Consider the following 23,803-nt stretch of genomic DNA (forward strand, 5'->3'; position numbering starts at 1 on the left):
CCAGGGAGCCCTGGAGATGGAAGGCAAAAATGAAAAGCTGGGGGACCCTGGAAGGAGAAGGACGCTGGGGCAGACGTGGTTTCCTGCGTAGCATGGTCTTGGACCCACCCGGAATGACGTTTGTTGTTGCCAAGTCAGCTTCTTCGTTTGACGTTTTCGTAGTAGAGCCCAATTTCATCTCTACGAGGGTGGTTTGAAAAGGTCTTGAAATCAGTTGGAACACAAATTAGGGCATTCAGGGGAGGGGTGGGAGATAAATTTTATTGCATAGCTGCCTCTGAATTTTTAGTAGTGGTTTGGAGAGGATTCTGATGGTATCCGAACTTAGCAGGAAAGAGTGCTGTGATTGACTCATGATGTCCACCATGGGTGAGGGGGAATGGAGTGGTAGATCGTTATCTTGTGTTTATCATCTGTTCCAAGTGATAGGAGGAGGCTTTGCTCATTTGAAATAGATTTTCTGGTACCTTACTAATACTGATCTTTTAAAATATTAAAAACCAAACCAAACCAAACAAAAAAACCCTGTATTGACTTACTTGCTACATGCAACAAATCTCTCGATTCTCCTTTTGCCAAGTAAATGCCATTAAAATATGTCATTTACAAATGGCTGGAATCATTGAGTATGCAAAATGAATAATGATATTGGTTATAAAACTCAGAGTGGTGAAGTATGTGCTTTAGGATGAGAAAGGCTTGTGTGAAATTTGGCAGAGCTGCTTACTAGTTATGTAACCACCTGTAAACTTCTCTAAATTTCAGGTTCCTTCTGTAGAAGGGGATAAAATTGTTTTCATCTCATGGAGTTATTATGAAGATTTAATCAAGATAATGACATGAAGCATGTGGCACTCACTGTGCCTGATGCAGAGTAGCTGCTAAATTATGCTAGTGGTCTTAATAACAGAGCCATAATCTAGTGGGGAGTGGCAGGTAAAGTCTCTGTCAAAAATGTAAGATCTTTATGAAACTTGCGATCATAAAGTGGGAAGATTTAAGATTCTTCATTTTTCACTTTATTTATTGGTTTTTCATTCAAATTGTCTACTTGTAACTCGAACATTAAAATGAAGAAATTTAATGTTGTTTTTTTTAAAAGAGAAGATTCATATGCAGCTCAAAGTATCAAGAACTATTATCACCTCTGCAAGTGCAAGATCCTTATAAGAGATATGCTGATAAACTTTTTTTCTTCCTAGCACTCATGCTCTTACCTACCCTATCACCTCCTCTGCAGTTTCTGGTGTTTAGATTCTAGCTGTTTCCGTAGTAGATACTATTTATTGACAATAAATGTTGTTATGTGTAATGGAAATTTTTTTTTTTTTCCAAATGAGCTTTCTTTATGAATACTAGCTGAAGGAAATAGTTTGTTAGTCAAGGCTAAAGTTCATGGAGGACTTTAGAATACAAAGTACATTGAAAAGTAAGTTTTTTCTTTCTACTGCCTTAAGGCAAGTAAACTTTTTGGTACTAATGAGCTCATTAGCTTAGTTTTAGCAGTTAATAAGCCACTCTTGAGAATGTTCTTCTGAGAATGTGCTTCATGGCATACTATAACCCTCCCATCTCCTTTGACATTTTTTACATTCAAGTTGTCGTATTGAGATGTTAGATTCCAACCCCCAACACTGATGATATATGAATTTAGTGTCCAAATGTGGGTCAAATATTTGGCTAAATTTGGAACATGCCATAAAATGCATGAATCTTTGTTGTAAAGTTATGATCTCACCCCATTCCTTAAGCCATGTTTCTTACATATAAACACAAAGATTCCTTCTCCTTCCAGGGCTCCCCAGGTTTTCATCTTTACATATAAATCACGAAGATTAATGTTCATAATAACATTAATTACTTACATCACCACAAAGGATATTTAAAAAATATCGGATATAGACACAGCCCACAAAGAGCTTGCTATTAAGGGGAGACAAGAACATTTTTACAAATGAAACAATGAAGAAAGTATAAGTATAAACGCTGAATTATCTGATCCAGAAGATGAATATAGTATAGAATATAGTATACTATAGTATGATGTTAATTCCCTGGACTATTTGGACTATTGCAGCCTACCACATTATACTGATTTCCAAGTGATACGTAAACTTTCTGATTTGAGAAGGTTAGAGACATTTCTCCTGTTGGGTGGAGATGAAAACTGACTTTAATGTGATTGTCTTCAGTTTTCATACTTGTTTCTGCTCTTTTGTCAGGGCTTTCCATCTAGTAGTTAATTTTTCTGGGAAGTGCTTTTTTTTTTTTTTTGTCAATATCAATATGTAGAATAGGTCTATCATTCATTCTCCGACAGGTGGCAAAATGCCTGCCTTAATTTATAGACATTATTGGTCATTTTTTTTTCTTTCTCAGCTTGATATTTATTGGTCTCTAAAACAGTCCAAGATAACCCTTATAACACTGTGTTATTTCTATCATCAATCACATTATTGAATTGATGTTTATAATAAACAAACAGCAGCCAATGTAGATATGGGTAATATAGTCAGTTGTGGATTTGATGCCAAACAGATTTCCTTCTGGAATATTTTCTTGGGTAGAATATTAAAGCTAGCAGTGTGGATAAACGTTTTTACCTTCAAGATATGAAATAAAATTACGACAAAATGTGGTCCTTGAAACCAGCAAGCACATTTTCCCCACAGGGAGTCCTGTTTCGAAGTTGATTATTTAAATAAAATCACAGATAACAGGGTAGTAAGGAAAAATTGCCAGCCGTGTTCATAATTAGTGGACTGTATTCCTGATGCAGATCCAAACGTTGTTACTTAATAATGTAATTAGCCAGAGAAATGTGTGCTTTAATGAACACCCCTATGCATATGCAGTGCAAAATTTGTGCTGCTTATTTCTTTCTTTCTTTCCTTTGGATATAAACTGTTGTTAAATGGTTTATTTCCCTGTGATAGTGAGAGCTTTGAGGTTTTTCACGTAGAACTACGTTTTTATTACCTATGATAGCCTCTGTTGGATTGATTTTTGAGTATTTCTTAATAGGAGCCACCTGCTTTCTGGGGTCTAATTTGGTCTGAGTAGAAGTGGCAATGGCTACCATCTCTCTTAAGCATGGTGGGAATATCTGTGGCAGGGTTATATTTCTAGGCCAGACCTCCATATCATGGGGTTAAACATCTGTACCAAGAAAGCGTCAGGAAGCCACATAGCTGCAGATGAAGTCTATTTCTAGCAACTCTCTTGCTCTGAGAAAGTTCTCGGGGACGAGATTGGGCAGAGGCAGTTGTCATCGAACCCTTGCAGACGGATCTGAATGTTCCTTCGTGCAGCCTTCTCTCCTGTGGTATTAGCTAACCTGTAAGGTCAGTCCCAGTCAGGCCCCTTCATTGTGAGGCTACCCAAACTTAATGGATCTGGACTTTGGGGTTGCACGAACCATGGTTCCCATACTGGCTCTATCTTTTACTAGTGGAATGACTTTTGATGTGACTTAAGCTCTTGGGACCTTCATTTTCACATCTGTAAGCTACAGGAATAAAAAACCATCTACCTTGCAGGATTTTCTGTGAGGAATAAATAAGATAGTGTGTATCTAAGAGTCCCAGTGTTTAGGATTTTGATGAATACTATTATGATTAAAATTACTGAGGTTTGAATAACTTTCCCAGGATTCCCTGGTACAAGACTGATATTAGTTTTTACGGGTCTTTTTCTTAACTTTCATCTATTTGGTGTTTGGTAGGTGTGAGTTACCTCTGCTGGATAACAAATATAGAGGTAATGTCTTCTGTCCTGTTATTGTATTTACAATTTACTCATGTCTGTTTTCTTCCTTGGGGCTTTTATTATATCAAAGTAACATTTCTTGCATCCTGAACAATGTTAAGGTAGTAGCAAGCTGCCAATAAACAACTTGAGTATTTACTATGTAAAACATACTATTATTAAGTAGGGTGCAAGAGATTATAAGATAAAGATTCTGTCCTTTATGAACTGTTCATATATTTGGAAAGATGTATTTATAAAAAGACACTAAACCCTCAAGCAGGTAATAAAGGTCTAATGAATGGGATAGATCATTATTCTTGATTCTTCTTCTTCTCTCACTCTCACATGCCGTCCATCACCAAGAACATGGTTCCACTTCCAGAATGCATCTCAGATCCATCCTCTTGCCATCTCCTCCTCACCTCTCAAGTACATCCAAGAACGCATCATCTCTCTGTCGGATTACTGCTATAGACCCTAACTGACCGCTCTCCTTTTACTCCTGTTCTTCTCCCATCCATTCTCTAACCAACGGTCAAATAGTCTTTTAAAAACCTAAATCAAAGTGTATCATTCCTTTGCTTAAAACCCTCTATGGGCATTTGGCTACTCTTTAAATGCAAGCTCTTGCCTAAGGCTTACAAGGCCCCGTGTGATCTGGCCCTGCTTTTCTCCCCACCTTTGTCTCATGCCGCTCTCCTTCTTGCTTACTGTGCTCTAGCCAACAGGTTGCCTTTCCCTTTCTGGAACACACCAAGAGCTTTTTCACGTCAGGGTCTTCACACTGGCTATTTTTGTTTGACTGAGATGTTTTCCCCTCTGGTCCTAAGCATGACTGGCTCATCCTCATGCTTCAGGTCCTTAACTCCTCAGAGAAATCAAACCATTCCTGACCACTTCATGTAAAAAGTCATTCCCATCCTATCATATTATCTTACCTCTTACAAAACATCTCCACAATCTGTACTTGTCTTGTTGATTTTATTTTTGTCTGTTTCTTCTCTCCCTAAGTTGTATGAGGGCAGTGATCTTGTCCATTTGGTTCATTGCAGTAGTGACCAGCATAGTGTCTGGCGTGTTCTAGGTTCTTAATAAATATATTAATAAATGAACAAATGAATATGGGCCACAAAAGTTAGAGGAAGAAGGGATCCCTCTGTTAGTCTGAAGCAGATGAGTCATTGGGAAGGATTGTGCTAGGTGTGAGGGAGAAAGCATGTACCTGGAAGAGAAAGAGTATAGGAAAATAATCCCTAGCATGGAGGATCATTGTGAGTAATAATGGTTTATACTCAGTGCCGTATTGGGATGCATGTGATGATAAATAGTAGCCGTTCTTACCAGTATTTACTTTATAAATTCTCAAATTTGGAGCTTTGCAGAAATGTGGATGTCAAGAACTTAACTCAGTATTACTAATTCAAAAGAGTTAATCCTGGGTGTGAATAGGGTGTGAGACTCTAGCATGTGTGCTTATCAAAAGCTCCCCAAGTCATTCAGGTGTACAGTTATTGTTTAGAGCCATGTGTTTAATTCAAGCCATGCTAGAATCCTTGCGAAGGGACTATCTAATTTGCAAAGCTCTGTATTGGGAACTCAGAGTTGTAGGTCCAGGTTGCCTACCACTGGACATCTACCTGAGTCTCCGAACCTTAGTCTCTAGAGACCAAGCTACTGATCTCTCTCATCAACCCCCAAATTATTAGTTTTGGTATCAATTTTAAAAAATCTCGTCAACCCAACTAAAGCCACCATGGCTTCCATTGTCCAAGATAGAAGCCAATTTAGTTATTTTCTGTACTCTTATCCCTTTAGTATCTGCACTTCTCCCTTATTCCAACTATCTTTCTCTGAATTCCCTCCCAAACCGCTCTAATGTGATATTTAGGATTCCAGCTGCAAGTTTTATAAACCTACTTAAACCTGTACCCTCAATCTCTTCACTGATGCTCCCTCTATTTCCTGCTGTAACTGAACCCTGGCTTAAACTAGAAGATGTTTGAGATGTCAACAATGACTGGGCAGTCTTATGAAATATTAACCACCTGTTCAGTTGGTTGCTCATTTACACACAAATATACTCCTGTCTTGGAATGTTTGGGGCCAGTCAATATCTAAAGGTCTGATGCTGGGAAAACATGATGAGGGCCAAGGAGTCTTGTGTCTGGTAAACATATATGAAAAGGGAACAAATCCATGTGAGCAAACATGGGACTTAAGAGGTAGACAGGGTTGGAGAATTTATGAAATGACCACTTTGTTCTGGTCTCATAACTGCGAATGATCTGAATTTGCACTGACCAGAGACTGACTTAAAAGTCTTCGAGGCAAGCAATGGGTCAGATAGGTTGAGCTGTTTTATTGAGGGTCTTACCAATAACAGTGACAACAGATGAAACCCTACTCTGGGAGGCCTCCTTCGGGTAAATAACTCGGGTTCTGCAACAGACCAAGCATCCATCATGGGATGGAGAAAAGTGCAATTCCATTAAATCCGCCAATTCTGTATCAGAGGCTCATTTAAGAGAAGCCACCTATATCTAAGGCCAAGAATGGTTGACAAGGAGTTTGGAACAGATCACACCATTTTCTCTATTCGGAATGCTTTATCACAATAAATGGAGTTATGTTTTAGAAGCCTAGATGTCAGGAGTGCTTAATTTTCTTGGCTTTCTACAGATTGGGGAGAAAAATAAAGATGAGAATGAATGCCAAATGTCACATATTTTTTCTTTCTGTATTTAGGTGTAACTGGGACTATTGGTTACATTTAGAATGATTATGACCACCTCGTTTTGTATTTATTATGCTTTCTTAAATAAAATTGTATCTATGAGCTCCCCACTAATGATGAGAAATATAGCATGTTTTATTTCTCTTTACTTCACTGCTCAGATTTTGTAGCCATAATTTGGAATTTTATTTTTAAATTATTAATATTATTACATTGTTAGCTATACAAATTTTTTTTCAGGAAAGTTATGCATTGATTTTTTAAAACTGTAAAATATCTGAAAATGTCTTTCTTTTACTCTTATGTGAAATAGCATTTGGCTGGGTCAAAAATGGTAATGTCATAATTCTTTTACTTCATATAGTTCTCTGTAAATATTCCAGGGTCTTTTAGTAGTCAGAGTTGCAGAGAAGAAATTTCATATCAATTTTATAATTCCAGGTTTGTCTGCCTCTATGCAATTGCTTCTTTCTTTGAAAGGTGCATGTAAATTAAATGTTTAGACTATAAATACCTTCCTCATTACTTTGCTTTTAAAAAGTTCAGACATTTTGTAGATATTTCATTTAATATTCATTTGGCAACAAAACTATAATTTCATTATCATCTATTCAGGAGTTAACAATCTGAAGATATATAGTAAAAGGTTACCAGAAAATCTTAACATTTAAAGAAACCCTGAGATAGATTATTTCATTGACCAAGGAATTTATTATATAATTAATCTCACAATTGGAATATTTTTTATGTATAAGTGTAAATTTCATTGAAATCGGACATACCCATATACTCTATTTCTGAACATTCTTACTTTATTACCTGCAATTGGATTATTTGATGGGGTCAGTGTTTTCTCTTTTCCCATACGAGCAGACTAGATGTTTATATCCACAGTATGAATTATAGGGGTAGAAGCGGGGGTGGGGGGTGGGGAGCGGCAGGGAGGGGAAAGAGTCGGTGGGGGGAGGGGACATAACTCGTCCTGTGCTTTTTCCCATTGCAGAGATCGACTGTGGCCGCCCTCCAGAAGTGCCACACGCAGTCCTGCTGGGAAATCACAGCTCCAGCCTGGGCAGCGTGGCTCACTATGTGTGTCAAGAGGGCTTCGAGAGCCGTGAAGGAAAGATCACTTCCGTTTGCACGGAGAAAGGCACCTGGAGAGCAAGTATTTTGACATGCACAGGTATAGACTCCGTTCTTCTTCGGAGCAGATGGCCAGGGGGAGCATGGGAACTAACACCCTTTCGTTCCTGCGTCACTCTGTGTACTGCGCCTGGCTGTGCCATTTACCTGGGTGGGCACCTGGCTTTAAGTTTGTCAGCTAAATCCTGAAGATTTAGAAGGTGGATTAGGAAAATAAGTTAGATAGAAAATGTTATGCATCCATCTTTTGAAAGTCACTTTTAAACTTTTTTTATTTTATTATTTTGAAAGTCACTTTAAATCACAGTGATTCCTGTCTCCTCTGCTTGGCTGGCTGAGGAGTTTTTCTCATGAACCATTTTCTCAGGGGCCATACTTAAAAGTCCTAACTTAGCATATGTTGACAGCTTTTTAGAGAAGGTATAATAAAAAAGAGGTTTTTAATGTTTATTTTAATTTTTCATTCTTGTAAAAATAAACACGACATAAAATTTACGATCTTAGCCATTTTTAAGTGTTAAGTATATTCACTTTGTTGTGCAACTATTCTGCAGAATTTTTTTGTCTTCCGAAACTGAAACTCCATGTACATTAAACAGTAACTCCCCACTGCCCCTCCTCCCAACCCCTGGCACCACCATTATACTTTCTATTTCCATGAGTTTGACTGACTACCTCATGTAAACAGAATTATGTAATATTTGTTCTTCTGTGATTGGTTTATTTCACTTAGCATAATATACTCCAGGTTCATTCATGTTGTCGTAAATGGCGGGATTGCTGTCTTTTTAAAGGCTGAATAATCTTACATTTATGTATATACTACAGTTTGTTTATCCATTCATCCACTGATGGATACTTGTGTTTCTCCTACCTTTTCGTTGTTGTGAATAATGCTGCTATGAGCATGGGTATGCAGATACCTCTTTGAGACCTTGCTTTCAATTATTTTGGATATATACCTTAAAATGGAATTACTGGTGAAAAGAGTTTTGGGACTACAGTTCAAATTCTAATAGTGCCATGTATTAAACTGTGTGTCATCAGGTAAGGCATTATTCTCTCTAAGCCTCAGTTTCCTCATCTATAAAAGTGGGGAAATAAAGCCTGCTTTCTCTACTTTAAAGAGTTGTTGAGAGGGAATCAAATGAGATAGCTTATGGGGAGCATTTTGAAAAGTTTAAAGCACCGAGCACATGTTAGGTCTTTGACTAAAATTGTTAGCCTTGCTTAAAGATCTCCGTATGCTTTATCTTACACCTGTGCCTCCAAGGAACAAGGTGGGAAGAGGCAGTGATGGTTGGTCCAAGGGAGGTTGGTCCTTGGTTATGAAGACAGATTTCTGAAGAGTGAAACCTTAAGATCGCTTTGGTCTGGGTCTCCAGTTTGACTTGCAGCAGAATTGTGATAGGAATGCCTTGGGTCTCGCCAGTCAAAGTTTTCCATAGGAAAGTCTAGCCAGAGCAAGCCAAACACGTGGACTACTGCTGCTGATTTGTCCATTGAGCAATGGTTCATAACCATTTGGGGATATGAATTTGATGAAATTTATCAATTCATTCAATAGATATCTATTTAGCGTATACTATGTATGAGGTACTTTGCTAGACACTTCCTTCTTAGAATTTACAGGGAAAACGGACTTTTCTCCAAAGGCACACACACATATACATACAATGTTTTACAAATGCACGGTGTTCATGACCTCTGAAAGTCCTTGGGTAAAGCATTCCTGGAGAAGATGGAGAACTCACCTTCATGGCTGATGCCCTGTCCGTGCCATGCAGTTCCCACATTCAGTCATCTCTACCACAAATGGAGGGGGATGTAGGCTGTAGGGCTGCAATCATAGAAACAGCAAAAGGTAGACATGGATGATAACCCAGAGATCTTTAGAGAGGTCTCATTGACTTGCCCAATTTGGATGGAGAAGCAAAGGCAAACCTATCACTGACACTGAGGACTCCAGGCTTCCAGTCTTAATAATCAGGGAAATTGAGAGGAGCTAATGCCTTATTGGACCAGACTGATAGCCATTCCAACGTATTGTTGCATCTCTAACAGCTCTTCTAGGAGTTATTTGGAGAAAGTGAGGCCGCTGCCTCACGGGTTGCAGAATTCAACATTTGGGAATGTGTTCCTTACCCAAAGGTATCTATGGGATCACTTGGTAAGAGAGCTGGGCATAGCTTCTGGACCCAGCCATTTGCTTCGTTGCTCATGCTGCTCCGCCTCCACCATTCAGGATTCAGTGGGGGCACAAAGATTAGTCACGACATGAAAAACCAGTGGATCTGCATGGGGCACATAGTAAGGTATTAATTAGCTGATGCTTGTAGAGCGCTTTGAAGAACAAACACGTTATGTAACTGCTAATTATAATTACCATCCCCAGCCTGCCACCTTTCACAGAGACTGTGGCTCCAGCTGCAGCTGTTTCCATGGGTTTATGCAAGCTTTGATTTAAGGAGAGAAAGGGCATTCTCTGTGAGAGCTGTTATCTTTCTGTGAGGAGGCCTCTATGCCCTCAATCAAGATTGGCAGCTAAATTCAATTTCCACAGATAAAGAGGGTGATTTACATGCTGGTTAATTCATAGTGTATTGCACATGATGACCAGGTGGGTAGGTCAGAGAGGCTTCTGGAATTGTAGTGAGAGATACTGATTACCATGGCTCTCACCCTTCTTCCTTTTTTTCTCTGTTTTTCACCCATTTCTTCACGCCTCCCCTCCTGTCCCAACTCCCTCTGTGTATTTTGTATTTACCTTCCTCAGTGTTCACTTTTGAGTTTTTTCCTCACCTTCTACTTTTCTGCCTAACCTCTGAATTCCTTCTACCTCTGTTCTCTGTTTTTATTCCATTGACCCATCTTCTTATACTTGAATGTTTAGTTCTGGATTAGGTGGAATAATTTATCTTCATTTTACCTGGGTTATTTTTAGTTAAAAATGTTTTTAGAGCTCCTGTTCCTTTGGATGAGTAGCATGCATCTGTATGTGTTTTTTATGGAGTGTGAACTCAAGCAAGGTGGTGGGGCTCTTTTTTTTTTTTTTTTTTTTTTTTTTTAAAGACCAGTTTGGACTGGAAACTCCAGACAGCTGAGAATTAGGCAACCACTTTAGTGTCTGGAAAAACCCCAGATGGAAGCTTGCTGTTTAGTGAGTTCGTTTACCTCAAGATCAAAGGGGTTGATTCATTCTTGATAAGATTGTCCCTGGCTTTCATTCTGCACAGGTCATTTGGCTGTTTTTGTTTAGAACCCAAGTTAATAATTATAAGGTTGATGCTCACTCCTTCCATGCTCTTAGAACTGTAGCATCTCTATTGGAACATGACTGTTTATCAGCCGGGAACCTTTCTGAGCTCCCTAACCTGACTCAGGCACTGAGTCCAACTGCCTCCAGGCCTCCTGGTACCCTCTGCCTCTTCTGTTTTTTGTCAACCCTCCTCTTCAGCTCAGTGAACGCTCACTTGCAGCTCTACATGTTCCAGATGGAAAAGAAAGGTCAGCTGGGATACATGGACACATTTACATAAATAGCCACACGTGGCTGGGATTCGTTTGAATATGTACATAATGTTTGCACTGCCAAGCATTATAGCTACTGTTGATTGTACATCAACTTACACACCCAGAGCTCTGCTAGAGGCCTTAATGCTTGATTTTATTTTGTCCTTGGAAAAACTCTGTGAAGTTAAGCTTTATTTTCATTTCGTAGGTGAGTAATCTGAGACTCAAGAAAGTTAAACAATTTTCACAGGGTCATTCAGTAACTAGTAAATGGCAGAGTCGGGATTTGAGTTCAGGTCTCTTAGCCCCTAAAGCCCACGATATCTCCCCTATGCTAGTATTTTCCAAACTCGAATAATTTGTATATAAACCTGACAATGTTTGCCATACCAAAAGTATTATTAGCTTAATAAGTTTTTACAACAACTTATACTTAAAACAAGTTTATAATTTCAATGTATTGATCAAAGACACTTTGTAATACCTATGATACCATGTATTTGATGAACTAGGTGTTTATTTCTAATATACTCAGCAATCGATACAAAGCAAACATATAAAAATTTATTCGAGTACCACCAGAAATCATCCTAATATTATATAATGTATTTTAGAAATCACCACTCTAAGCCATGCTACTTCTACCTATTTTATGTGCTTCTAAAGACTTTTTAAACAGAGAGAAAGGAAACATAACATAACTCTTATCATTGAATTTATTCAAACATGCATTTATTCAAAGTAGTCACCTTGTGAAGCCAGACACTCATTCTAATGATGCTGCCATTATCAAAATCTGTCTGTTGCGTAATCTTTGTTTGGGAATTGCCTTTGGAGGTAGTTTATGAGTCATATTAGAGAATCAGTCATATTACTTTTTAAATCAGATACTGTTTTTGACTAGAAATGACATTGAGCTCGACGATCTGTTCAGGTCACCTGAATTTATTCTGTATGACCTTTCGCTATTTCCAAAAAAAATGTAAAAGAATATAAAATTGGAAACCAAGAGAGTACACTAGAGCGGTCCCTGCCTGCAATGAGACTTCTGGAAGAGGAATCTCTGCCGTCTCTGTTCCCCGCCCCGCCCGCATCCTGTTCTCTTCTCAGCCGTCTGAAGGAGAATCAGGTATCCAACACCCCCAATTCACTATAGATAGTTCTGTCGCCACGGTCACTAACAACCACCCAAATGCCAAATTCATGTTCTAGTTTTAGTCCTCATTCCTCTTCTATAACATTAGCATTGTTGATCATCTATCCATCCATCCATTCATTCAACCAATCAACTAAATAATAAATATTTAAAAAATATATGTCCAAGGCGCACCGTATTAGGTTCTGGGGATAAAGATAAACCTGGTCTTTGCCATCATAGAGCTTACATCTTAGAGAGATAGATATTAAGTAACTAATTACAAAATTATTTAGTTATAAATGTGATAAGTAACCCAGAGAAATTCTGGATTCTAATAGAATACTAAAATATATAACTTTATATACATATATACATTTATGTACACACACATAGACATACCACGTACACAATCTAAAGCAAAGCAAAGCAAATGTACTTGATGACCCACTGAGGCTTTGGTTCCCCAAGTCCAATGTAGAGTTTAATAACTGGATGCTATGGGGCCTCCTTTTTGTTTCAAGCCAGAGACGCCTAAGTGTCCTACAACTGGACAAGCCAAAGGCCTGCTGTCCCTACCTCTACCCAAAAGCAAACCTCAGACCTCATCATGGCCCTGTGGATACTCCATCAGAGGAGAAAGAGCCATATGAAAGAAGAGAGATCGAGAGAGATGGAACTTGCCCCCGGTGCCTTCATCTGCTCCAGGCCCTTCTTGGGTAGGATGTGAGGAGGTCGTGGAGGACAGGAAAGGAGATAACTTTTGAGGAAGCAGATGCTTCTTCCAATCTTTTCTTTCCTCGAGGTCCTAGGCATCACACTCTCTCGCTCAGCCAACCTCCCGCCTCCCTTCTGCGTTGCTCTTTCTCCATTGGTTTCCCTTTGGGGTTTCCCAGTTCTCTCACTGGGCCATTCTTATGTCCTACCTGAATGTTTCACCTGCACCCGGGGCTTCAACTGCCGTCCACACATTGATGACTTTCAGGACTATTTTTTCACCTGGATAGTTTGTAGATAATCATATTTAGCATGTTCTAAACATAATTCATTAGTCTCTTTCTCACAAACCCAGTCTGCTTCCTCCTGTATTTATTATGAAAATAGTAAAAGGCAATCCATTCAGACCCTCAAGTTCAAAGACTGGCAGTAAACCTAGGTGCCTCAATGTTCCTTATCTCTCACCTTCTACTGCTTCTCCTTCATAATTGTCTCATGATTTTAAATACAGTACCCTGATTTCATATTTTCACCTTTAGCTTCTTCAATGCAAAGGCTCTTGGGTTTGGAGTCTGACAGATCTAGATTTGTATCCTGACTTGACTGCTTACTAGCTATATGATCTTTGGCAGGTTACTTAACTTCTCTAAGCCTCAGTTCCACATAATGGACCACAATAGCATCAAGCTCATGGGGTTACTTTGAAGGTTAAATAAATGATACATTTAAAGTATTATACATACTCTCTCTGGTCCATAGTAATAATTCAATAAATATTCACCCATTATGGAATTTATTATTGGTTCTTATGACTGCTGTGAAGATGAGATCAAGTCTGTAAAGATTTATTTATCAGTTTTACATATTGACCTATTTATCAAGGTCCCTTCCCAGTGTGAGCCTTTCCTTCCTCTGCAACCTTATTTCCTATCTTTCCTCTTCCTCAGTCACATGACATTTCTCTCTCTGCACTCTGAATATGCCACACACTTTTACAGTTGTAGGCATTAGACCTGCTGGTCTGTCTGCTTAGCTGTCTTCCCCACTCTTCAGCCATTCATCCATTAAGATCATCATGCCCTCATGAAGCTGGCTTTCCCAGGTCCTTTAGTGATAGTCGATGACTTCTTTCTCTATATTTGTGTGTAGCTTTGTTCTAATACTTACTGAGTTGTAATTTACCTGCTTATATGTTTGCTCCCTCCATTAGACAACATTAGAGAGAAGGACTCATGCTCTGATCACCCAGTTCCTGGCAGGGGAGGATGCCTGGCATTCAGCAGTCATTCAGTCAGTGGTGAATAGAGAGCTCTGGAGTCAGTTCCAGAGAGAACTTCCAGAAATGTTTTCACGTATTGGTATTAGAATGAGGACATAGCCTCCCAAGCCATCTCTTAAAAGGGTAGCATCAGTGTGGATGGTTAACATTTGATATGTTTATAAAGAAGTCTTGACAGCTGATTTATAGATACCTGTAAGGAAAAGCAACCCAATTTTGTTAACGGCTCCTTGGGATGAAATATCTGACACCCTATAATCAGATCTGGGTCCCATCTGTGCAGAGAGCATGGCACAGGCTGGAGGCAGATGGCATTTTTGAGATGTCATTTGCATTTGTCATAGTGAATGAGCAAAAAGGAAGGACAAGAAAGGAAACTTTCATGTCTTCTTTCTAATCTCTGCTCGGGTGACGAAGGGGTCCCAAGTGAGAAGGAAATTTGCTTTACTAACAACTCAGAGGAGGTGGGGCGGGGGTGGGGGGGAGGGTTCCATTTCCTTCTGGACCAGGAGGCGAGTTAGTATCAGAGGGATGTGTGAGTGAGCAGAGGAATCCACAGCTTAAGGTTTTTGAGGGGCAGTGGAAAGGGAAGGGGCCGGGGGTATTTGGGGCTCATGTAAGCTGATAAAACCCTGGTGCTAACATCATCTTTATGCTACCCAAGCGGGTGAACCAATAGGATCTTTACATCTCTTAGGGCACCTATGTTTGCAACTGGAGTATTTCTTTGATTTCAAGTTCTCTGTGCTCTGGGAAAAGCTGACATGGAGACCCAGGAATGCTTTAGACAGCCCTAGGCAATCCTCTAGCGTCTCTCCATGAGTTTGCCTGTTTTCCTCTCTACTTCCATTTATTCTCACTTACTGATAGCTGACCTGGGCTTACACAAAACTAGGTAGTGTGGGACATAGAATCTCTGTAATGCTCCTAGTAGGATGATTTAGTCAAGGTGTAAAATCGCCCAAGAGATCAGTAGACTACAGTTTATCTAAGGGTGGCATTGGTTCTGAGTAGAAGAGAAATGAGTGAACCCTACAGGTGCCTAATGGACAGACTCCCTCTCCCACTTGGAGGCTGAGAAGAGATTTACTAGTAGGGAGGAACTGGAGCTGAGTTGAGGAGAGCCATTTTCTGAGATGGAGAATTATCTTTCTTACTTTTTTTGATGGGAGCTTTTCTTTGGGTTTTCCAGAAAATGGAGCCTGAGGCAGAGGGCTCGTGTTTATCATACGATAGGGAATGATGTCCCAAGAAGCAACGGGGAGGGTGAAGGGGAGTAAAGCAGGGGAGGAAGAAGAGCCAATATCAGGATGCCGTGTTGTACTGGGGCTACCAGGTGCAAGTGATTCCTCCATCTGTGCAGCAGCACCCCGACAGGTCTTTGTAGGACTGCCCTTCAGGGGGCAGAGGGATAGGGAGAATATTTATCCACTATCTCCTGTCTCCATGGGATGTTAATTCTCCTGCACTTCCAGGTTCCAGCAGGGAAGCCCCAGAATGGGAGACAAGACATGGTCATATTGTCAACACCCATGGAGGGCTGGAGAGGGACAGATGAAGCTGAGAGGCTCTAAAGACTCCGTAAGGGATGTTTGATTCAATGGGAAAGCCTGAATTTGGGCAGTGGGATACTCCTGTTTGGTGAAATGCAGTGACCCTCCACCAGGGATGGTAGTATGGGAGCTTCTATCTGCAGGGAATTTTATTATTTTGATGCTATTGTGAATAAAATTGTTTTCTTAATTTCATTTTTGGGTTGTTCCTTGCTAATGTAAAATACTATTGATTCTTAGACATTGACCTTGTACCCTACAACCTTGCCGAATTCCTTTCTTAGCTTGGTTAGTCTTATGTGTGAATTCCTTAGGATTTTTTTTTTTTAATAGGCAAGATCATGTTCATCTGCAAATATAATTTTACTTATCTGTAGGGAATAGATGAAAATCTAGATCCCTGCCCTCTTCCCATCTGAACAACTTCCTAGGCAATTAAGTGGGTCCACTGGAAACTGTTTCCTCAGCGAACCAGGACCCCAATATGGCCTCCCATGCTGCCAATTTCATTACATGAAATACATGCTGAATATTTAAAAGAAGCAGAACAACTCTAAGAAATCTGTGGCTTCTTGATAGATCAAGATTAAGTAATTTCAGTTCAAAGACTCCCAAAAGTATCCAGGGACCCAGTGGAGAATGTATTTAGTTTACCCTAAGCTGCTCCGAAGGAACAGTTCTGTGCGGTGGTGCACGTCATTTCCCTCTTGGGAACAGCAGTGACCTGAAAGTAAGAGCGCCCCATCGGCCTGGTGGAATGAAGAAGCCAGAAGCAGATCGTACCTGTGCGGCTCCAGGGAAGACTCAGGGCACAGCTGTGCGTCTCTTTCCATCCAGCAGTAGTAGAACGCCAGTGGCATCCAGTGGCCTCTTGGACCAATCACAGGTTGCAATTCTTACCCATACTCGAGCAAGAATCTTTCCTTTTCCTCCAAGTCAGGTCATGGGCCATTCATGATGAAGATAAATTGTGTTGAAGATAAATTGGGTGATTGGCCTGAATCAGTTTCTGAATCAAAGCATGAATGGTCCCCATTAGGATTTTTCCAAAAGCCCGTTGATACCTTTTGTGAGTGGACTCTCTCTTGTTCTGTTTTAGAAATAATTACAGAAATTAATGATGTTTCAGTGTTTGATAACACCTGCATGAGGTGGCAAGTAAACCCAGGAAGAATAAACAACTGGATCGTGTATGTGGTAAGTAAGTGATCTACTTTTTTTCTGCTAGGGCAGATATGGTAACCCATGGGAATATGAGCCGGAGGGATTTGCTTCTAGAAGAGCATCTCGGTCTAATTACTTTCCAATCTCATCATCCTTTTAAAAAGTGATATCTAGATTATTTTACTTCACATTTTGGGTTTAATATATTTGCCATTTGACAGGGTGTGTGTGTGGGGATGTATTTATATTTGGTATCGTCATTATCGCTTGTTTCCAGGCCCTTGTTTCTCACTCCTCCAGAGTAAGCCTAGAAGTACCTGCTGACTTGGTGGCAGGACTCAGCGAGTGGCTCTCAGGTCTTGTCTGCTTCCACTGATCGCTGGTCATTTGTGTGCGGGGTAACACTCCCGAGAGGGACTCCTCATTTTATATCACTTCTTAGGGTTTATTGATTACTGGCCTGGTCAGACTTCATCATCAGATACCTGATAGCAGAGGTTTACCTTATTTGTCTCCCCTGGATGAGCAGTATAGTGTCAAAGGGAATGGTAGGAGAATAGGGTCTAGCACGATAAAGTCTCTTGGGTGTTTTAACTGGAGTCTTGGTGCGTTCTCTTGTCTTTTCCCCTCACAAAGGTTTACATAAAAGGACACCGGGCGGACTCTATGGAATTGGTTCACGAGGAGACATTCAACCTGACCACCAACAGTGGGACCCCAGAAGTGTGTCTAGATCTGTACCCCGGCACCAACTACACCGTGAGCATTTCCACTGCTCCTCCCGGACGCTCAGTGCCAGCCATCATTGGGTTCCAGACAGCTGGTAGGTGGAGGTGAAGTCTCATTTCCTCCTACAAAACACTCAGCACAGGATGTGGGGGAAACGTGCTTCAGAATCAGCTGACAACAGAGTTCACAGCTGCTTTCTGAGATGTTTGTCTCTCAGCTGTGGCCTCTGGTTGAAGTGGAGGGTCATAACAAGGCATATAAAAGAGGAGCATATTAGATGATGATGCAGTCAATTCTCAATTATCCAAGGCAATAGAGGGTAGCCACATGGCTTGTCTTTGGAAGGGACTGCATAAGTCATTTCTTACTCTTGCCTATGAGAGAGGAGAAGCCAGGGATGCCAATCCATCAGCTTTACATCGAGGATGGGAACTGACCCCAGGGTTGATTGGGGCTGGGTGATCAAGTTGACAGCAGGCAACTGGATAGGAGGAGGCAGTCCTAGGATGCAGGAGGGTAAATGCTGGGCGAAAAGAAAAACTGACAGGAAGGAGCTTCATGAAGTAGTAGTAAACCTCATCGCACATAGTTGTGACATGGAATTTTATATCATTGTGACAATTATAACATTTCAAATAATTCTGGTTATAGGGTGTTAGGATTAATTAAACGCCTCATAGGCAAAACCCTGAGAAGCTGTTGGGGTCATTTTTTATTTGGGGGGAGTTGAGGTAGTTCTCAATTAGCCATTTGCTATCTCGCTTAAGAAATTCACTTCAACACTCAGTTATTGCTGCCACTAGGAGTGGGAAGTGATGTGGGTTCGGTAGACATAGTTGAAAAAACTGCCAATCTGAATATAAAGCCAACTAGGAGACTGCACAAAGTAGGTCCCTGGGTGCTCGTATATAAATAAAACAAAATGATTTCTAAGTAAATAATATGTAAGGAAAGATATTATAAAATTAATACAGTAACTAATTAGAGAAGTTTGTATGAAATTAATAATAAACTGCTACGAATTTATTGGGAATATGTCTTCCTTAAAAGATCATCCCAGGACTTCGGACTCATCTGTCACTATTTGGTTTGCTGTTTGGTGTCAGCTGTTTTTACTAGGATCTGATTACTTCTTCGACTTAATTTCCACTGGGAAAGCATGGCCTTTGGGGTCAGGCAGACCTGGTTTTGCATATTAACTTTGCCTTGAAGAGTTGGGTGACCATGGCTGAGATTTTTAATGTCTCCAGACTGCTTTCCTCTTTCTAAAATTTTAAGTGGAATTGGATTAAATTTGCACATTAATCTAGAAGAAACAAAGAAGGACCCAGTAATTCAGCTTTGAGGTATTTATCTGAAGAAACCCAAAACACTACGTGGAAAAGACATATACATCCATATGTTTTTTGCAGCATTATTTGCAATAGCCAAGATGTGGAAGCAAACTGTGTCCATCAATAGATGAATGGATAAAGAAGAGGTGGTACATAAAAACAATGGAATATTACTAGGCCATAAAAAAGAATGTAATCTTGCCATCTGCAGCAATGTGGATGGGTGGACCTAGAGGGTAGTATGCTAAGTGAAATTAGTTGGACAGGAAGAGACAAATACCATAAGATTTCATTTATATGTGGAATCTAAAAACAATTGAGCAAAGAAAACAAAAACAGATTCATAGATTCATGGATACAGAGAACAAACTGAAAGTTGCCAGATGGGAGGGGATTGAGGGAGCTGGATGGAAAAGGGGAGGGATTAAGAAGTACATATTTGTAGTTACAAAATAGTCGTGGGGATGTAAAGTACAGCATACGGAATGTAGTCTATAATATTGTAATAACATGCATGGTGTCAGATGGGTACTAGATTTATCAGGGTGATTATTCTATATGTTATATAAATGTCTAACCACTATGCTGTACACCTGAAACTATTATAATATTGTATAGCAACTGTAAAAGGAAAAATAAAGCAGAGTGTTTGCTTAGATAGAGGTAAATCTAGTCTTAAGGCAGCTCTATAATTAAGGTCTTCCAGGACTTCTGGGAAGTTTTTTTTTTTTTTTTCCTTACTTGGATTGCCATTTTTCTCAATTTCTCTTAGAAATTCTAATTGTTTCGTTTTACACATTTTGATATCATGATATTTATATTCATAACTGATATCTTAATTGTAAATTCTAATTTGCACTAGTAACGAATGGTTTACTTTGTTTTAATATTGTTTGCCTTGACTTATACTTTGATTGGTAATATTGGTTTTCTTGATTTCTTTGTGCTTCTGTTTGCACAGTATATCTTCACCCACTTTTGTTCTTAAAAGCTATCAGGATAACATTGTTATAGATGTACTTTAGGAGACTGCATATGTAGAGAAGACTCTTTGAGAAAAGTTTTTTGAGTAGATAAGTTAAGCAACTTTCATTAGTGTTGTTTGTGATACAATTTTTCTTTCTCCTGTCATCTTATTTTTCTCTTTTTTAGCTACTTTGCTATATCCATTATTTTCTTTTTGCTATATAGATTTTCTATTTCAGACAGTATAGATTTTGCTTTTAATCTGCATTACATATTAAAAAACAAACAAAAAACCCACCTTGGACTTTCAAACTCCAGAATTTTGCGAAAAATAATTTCCATTAAGTCAAAAAACAAAGAAAAAAATCCTATTTTAGAGTTTATTTTTTTAATTACCAGTGTTAACTTCTTCTTGAATAAGATTTGTGAGTTAGTGTTCTTTATTTCCTTTTATTTCTTCCCCTCTAGCTTCTCTTACATTATTATTTTAACATGGCATTTGATTGCCAGAATCTTATCTTTAATTACTTTCAACATGTTTTACAACTTTAAAGAATTTATTTTTATATTGATTTATAGCAATATTTATAACAATTACTTAAATGGGTATGTGTTTTAATAGTTTCAGTGCTTACTGCCAGCCCTTTCATACAAAAGTTTCTCTATTTTTTCCCCATGTTTTTATTTATCTCTCTGCACAATGATTTCCATCTTCTCCTCGCTAAGGAATGAGATACTTTCTGAGCCCATGATTATCTGAGAATATCTTTTTGTTGACTTCACAAGAGCTTGATTGAAGATAAAATTCTTGGGCCATAACCTTTGTTGTCAGAATTCTGGAGGTATTTCACATTGGCTTTGGGAATTTGAAGTTGTAAAAGAGGAATTTGAAAGTGTGATTTTTTTTTTTTTTTTTTTTTTTGGCTCTTCAGATACTCCTATGTGGAATTTATCTGTCTGCATTGGTCTTTCATTTTCTCCTTTTATATATCCATGCCTTCTTCTTCTGCTTTCTGTGAGTATGTGGCAAATTCGTTCTCTGTATGCATTTATGCATGTATGCATCATCATTTATGATCTTTATTATTCCTAATGCACTTTATTTTCTTTTTAATAATTTAAAAAAATTTTAAGTTACTGTTGACATACAATATTATATTAGTTTCTGGTGTACAACATAGTGCTTAGACATTTCTAAAACTTACAAAGCGATCACTCTGATAAATCTAGTACCCATCTGACACCATGCTTAGTTATCACAATATTATTGACTTGATTCCTTATGCTATACTTTACATCCCCATGACTATTTTGTAACTATGACTATTTTGTAACTATCAATTTATACTTCTTAATCTTTTCTCCTTTTTCACTCCCACCCCCCCTCCCATCTGGCCCTAGTGTACTTTTAATTCTGTTGTCACACTTTCATTTCCTTTGTTTCTTTGTCTGATCCGGTTCCCTTTTTATTTCTGCCTCTCTCAGCCAGTGTCCTCTCTGCTATTGCATTCACTTACCTCATCCTTTATCTGTCTGACTTCATCTTTAAAAATTTTTGCTGAAAGTATAAAACAAACATTGCCTAATTTTATCATTACTTTGCTCATTTGTTTCCCCCAAAGTATGTTCGTCCTTTGCCTCCTAAGTATAATCTCTTCTTTTTCTTTGTAGAATCATTTCATAGGCTCCCCCCTCCCATCCCCTTCTAGATTACTTATCCTTGGAAGATAAAACTTTTCTCTAGGTGTGCTATATTTCTCTCATAATAAAATGGATGGCATTCTCTTCAATCTTACTTTTTTATTGGATAATATGCTAATCTCAGATCTCATCTTGAAGAATTTACTGCTGGTTGGATGATCTAGTGTCCTTTGGGGGAGCAGCTGTGAGAAAGCCCACTGCCCTGAGCTTTGTTTCTGACACATTGCTGTCTTAATTTAGTGAAGTTGTAGCTCTTGGGCCAGCTCAGCATTGCTTGGCCTTGTTATGGTGTTATACCCTATAGAGGCAGGAAAGAACCAAGTCCTTCCTTCTGCCAACCCAGGCTGGTGGAACCTCCAGGTCCCTAGGATTCCCCTTAGAAGATTTCTAGCATGCTAAAGAGGGAATATTATTACTCCTACTACTCTTAGTAGTAGTAGTAGTAGTAGCAGCAGCAGCAGCAGCAGCAGCGCATATACTTTGTACTCTGGCTGCCTATCAGATTGCCTGATGAATTAAAGAAAGGAATACAGATGTCCAAGCTTTACCTCAGATCTTCTGTGTCTGGGTGATTCTGATGTTCAATGCAGTTAGGATCAGGAACCAGTGGGATAAATGGCTGCAGAAGGGGTGTTCATCACTTATTTGTCCCGTGGCCTGTTTTTGCTTCTAGCCCCCGCCTCTGTGGACCCCAGTTCTCCTCCCGTTCCATGCTTTGAGACTATGTTCCTTTTGTTTGGAAGGCGTGTTGCACAGTAGCTCTCAATGTCTTTCTTTCATCCCCTCTCTTCCACACTATGCTAAGCAGAAATGTCTTCGCGTTTCTGCCTTGTGTATGGCAACCAACCCTGATGCAAATTTTGACCCATTTTTACTATTCTTAGTCACCTCCCTCTGGTTTGGGAGTGGGAAGTGGGAGCCAGATGCCTTTGTTCACATTGCCATCTTCCCTTGAATTCCAACTATAATAGCTACTAGTGGGAAAATTATATTGAGATGGGAGCCACGCAGTTCTCTTTATATTCTGTTTGTGTACAGACAGATACTGTGTGTGGTATTTCTTAATACATATACTTGGTGTGTCTCAAAATCATTTGCATACATATGGCAATTTTTGTTTCTGATGTCCTTATGAAATCTTTAAAATAAAAGTTGTGAAGATAAAGGAGAACACATGTGATAGGTCTTCAAATTCACTCTTATAACCATATTTTTACATTTCCTATTATAACCAAGAATATTTTCTTCAAGTTAATTGCCTTGTGCTGCATATGTCAGTTACATTTAAAATTTTGTGGACACCTCTGATTTTGAATAAAATAATTTGTAATCATTATTACTTCTTAGGTAGCAGAGATTCCCATGGGAGAAAAATACTTAAAAGGTAGTTATGTAGAAACTTTTCTCTGATAGGCATTTAAACTTCTTCTCCTTTGTAGAAAGCATGCAGGCTTGTTTGTTAGGAAATTTGCTTTTCCCTGAAAATTAGTCATGGTACTCCTGGGCTGTCTGTGAGTTCTTTATTCATTACTAATCAACCTCTTCTTTTTGATTACATTAAGAAAATAGAACATTGAAGGAATGAATTAGACTGCAGGAGGCATGAAATTACTCTTTTCTGTACAGTGGTTGAAATAAGTCTGTTTCTGATTGTTTTACTGCTTTAGTACTCATCTGCATAGCTCTGCAAATACCGTCTGGTGTGAGAACAAACATGTTTCCTGATCATCTACTTTCTGGTCATCTCCTAAGTAGGAAACACTTGCTCCAAGAGTTCTATTCCATGGCCTTTGCCTTTATTCGCCTTTTTCTTTATTCTCATACTTCCTGGTTATTGAAATGTTTACCTTAATGGCATTTTACTTATGGACCATCCAAGAGATAGGATTAACTTTCTAAAAAAAAAAAAAATCCCAGTTTTATTAATTTATAGCAATTTTTAAATATGCATGACTTCATTGGATTCTTTCAACAGCTTATGATGTAAGAAAAGCAAACTGGATGACTCGATTTCACAAATTAGGAAACTGAGGTTCAGAGGGGTTAAGTGATTTAGCTAAGGTCATGCAATTAAGAAGTTGTAGA

General features: G+C 39.0%; 1 protein-coding gene across 4 annotated transcripts in view; it reads left to right on the forward strand.

Annotated features, from left to right (window-relative positions):
* The window catches only part of SUSD1 (sushi domain containing 1), a 109,561-nt gene that overhangs the window by 30,768 nt on the left and 54,990 nt on the right, over positions 1-23,803 (forward strand). For all 4 annotated transcript variants that reach the window (XM_016126351.2, XM_016126352.2, XM_036239047.1 and 1 more), the window contains 3 exons: positions 7,488-7,667; positions 16,924-17,021; positions 17,625-17,811. In XM_016126351.2, coding sequence (XP_015981837.2) covers positions 7,488-7,667; positions 16,924-17,021; positions 17,625-17,811 — 465 coding nt within the window. The remainder of the gene's footprint in view (positions 1-7,487; positions 7,668-16,923; positions 17,022-17,624; positions 17,812-23,803) is intronic.

The sequence above is a fragment of the Rousettus aegyptiacus genome, unplaced genomic scaffold (assembly GCF_014176215.1).
Source record: "Rousettus aegyptiacus isolate mRouAeg1 unplaced genomic scaffold, mRouAeg1.p scaffold_m13_p_3, whole genome shotgun sequence".
Lineage (NCBI taxonomy): Eukaryota > Metazoa > Chordata > Mammalia > Chiroptera > Pteropodidae > Rousettus > Rousettus aegyptiacus.